The 1,392-nt window shown below is 45.8% G+C and overlaps 1 protein-coding gene across 1 annotated transcript in view; it reads left to right on the top strand.

Annotated features, from left to right (window-relative positions):
* LOC105262960 (uncharacterized) overlaps window positions 1-1,175 on the top strand; it is a gene marked incomplete in the record, with an annotated part of 9,492 nt that extends 8,317 nt beyond the window's left edge. The window contains 1 exon segment of the mRNA XM_011298873.1: window positions 1-1,175. Coding sequence (XP_011297175.1) covers window positions 1-1,014 — 1,014 coding nt within the window.
* Between the last annotated feature and the right edge of the window lie 217 nt (window positions 1,176-1,392).

Raw genomic sequence — 1,392 nt, 5'->3', positions numbered from 1 at the left:
CCGAGGAGTTCCCAGACCCAGAGGATTCTCTCCCTCAGCAAAAAGAATCCCCAGACGAGGATAAATTCATCAGGAAAAGTCGAGAGGCAGACGAAACTCGTTCTCCAGCCCCTCAATCAGAAGACAGACGTCAGTTCCCTGAGGGTGCTTGACCCCAGGGACCTGGAGATCGATGAGACGATGTTCGAGAGGTTCACACAGAAGCCAGATCATGTCGATGTCATCGAGAGCAGTCCGAATTTCGATGTCTCCAAGAGAAAAGGAAGACTGAGACTGAAATCGAAGGTGGAGAGGTCAGAGGTCACCTCCAGGAGGCCACAGGCACCAGTGGATGAGATTGTCCTGTCGGATTTTGAGGTGGAGGACCTGGAGCCATCCCTGAGTCAGATGGAGAAGGAAGCTGTCGCCCAGGATGGGAAGAGGGAGGGAAAAATCCTGGGAACGGGGAAAGAGAAGGAGAAAAGGGAGAGGATGAGGGTTAAGTCAGATCTCGCGGACAGTGCAAATATTCAGGATATTGGTCAGACCAGGGCCGACCTGGATGAGACTTATTTCCCCAGAGGTGAGGTAGAGGGTCTCGACGGGAATTTAGCCAAGAGGAAACTCTCTGGGGGCGAGGGAACATCGAAAATTGAAAAAGATAAAGCATTTGAGATTGATCTCGATGGGGACTGGGATACTGACGTCTCCATGGACAAATGGACTAGTCCACCTCCCAAGAAGATGATGAACAGCTTTGACTTCGTGCCTGAACCCAAGGAGACTCACAAGTTCGCGTACAAAGGGCCTGTCGTCAGGGGGAAGAGCGAGAGGGCGAAGTTGAAGGGCTGGAGCTGCAGGGATTGTCAGGTTTATTACGAGAACATGAACTTGACTGAGGATGAACTCCAGAAGAGGATGGACCAGTGCTCCAGGCACAGATCCAAGTTCAATGAGAGGTATCAAACACCTCCAGGATTCTGGAATCCAGTCTTCGATGATACGCCCTCCACTCAAAAGACTGTCTGCGAATGACAATTAAAAAAAATTTTTTTCCTCGGTTTTTGGAGGATATCTCGGGAGCCAGGGGAGATAGAGAAATTTTTTATTTGAGTTTTTTGTAGAGGAGAAGAAAATTCAGGAAAAAGTTTCTATCGAATTTTTTGTCGGTGCATTCGGTCTCGAGATATTCGAAAGAAAACAAAATGACAATCAATTAATTATTCGGGGAAGATTTAAGTTAATTAATGTACATTTGTTAATCACCTGCGGTGTCGAATATTGTTAATCTGTTAATTATTTCCGGGAGGATAATTAGGTAGAGATAATTAACGAACGAATCAATTAAATGTCAATTAATTCTGGGAATTGAAAATGTGTGGATAATTAATTACAAGAAGAAAGATAAGTCTT

Source organism: Fopius arisanus, unplaced genomic scaffold (genome assembly GCF_000806365.1).
Source record: "Fopius arisanus strain USDA-PBARC FA_bdor unplaced genomic scaffold, ASM80636v1 scaffold00012, whole genome shotgun sequence".
In the NCBI taxonomy this organism is placed as follows: Eukaryota; Metazoa; Arthropoda; class Insecta; order Hymenoptera; family Braconidae; genus Fopius; species Fopius arisanus.
Note: the sequence above shows the minus strand (reverse complement) of the source record. Positions and strands in the feature narration are given on the sequence as shown.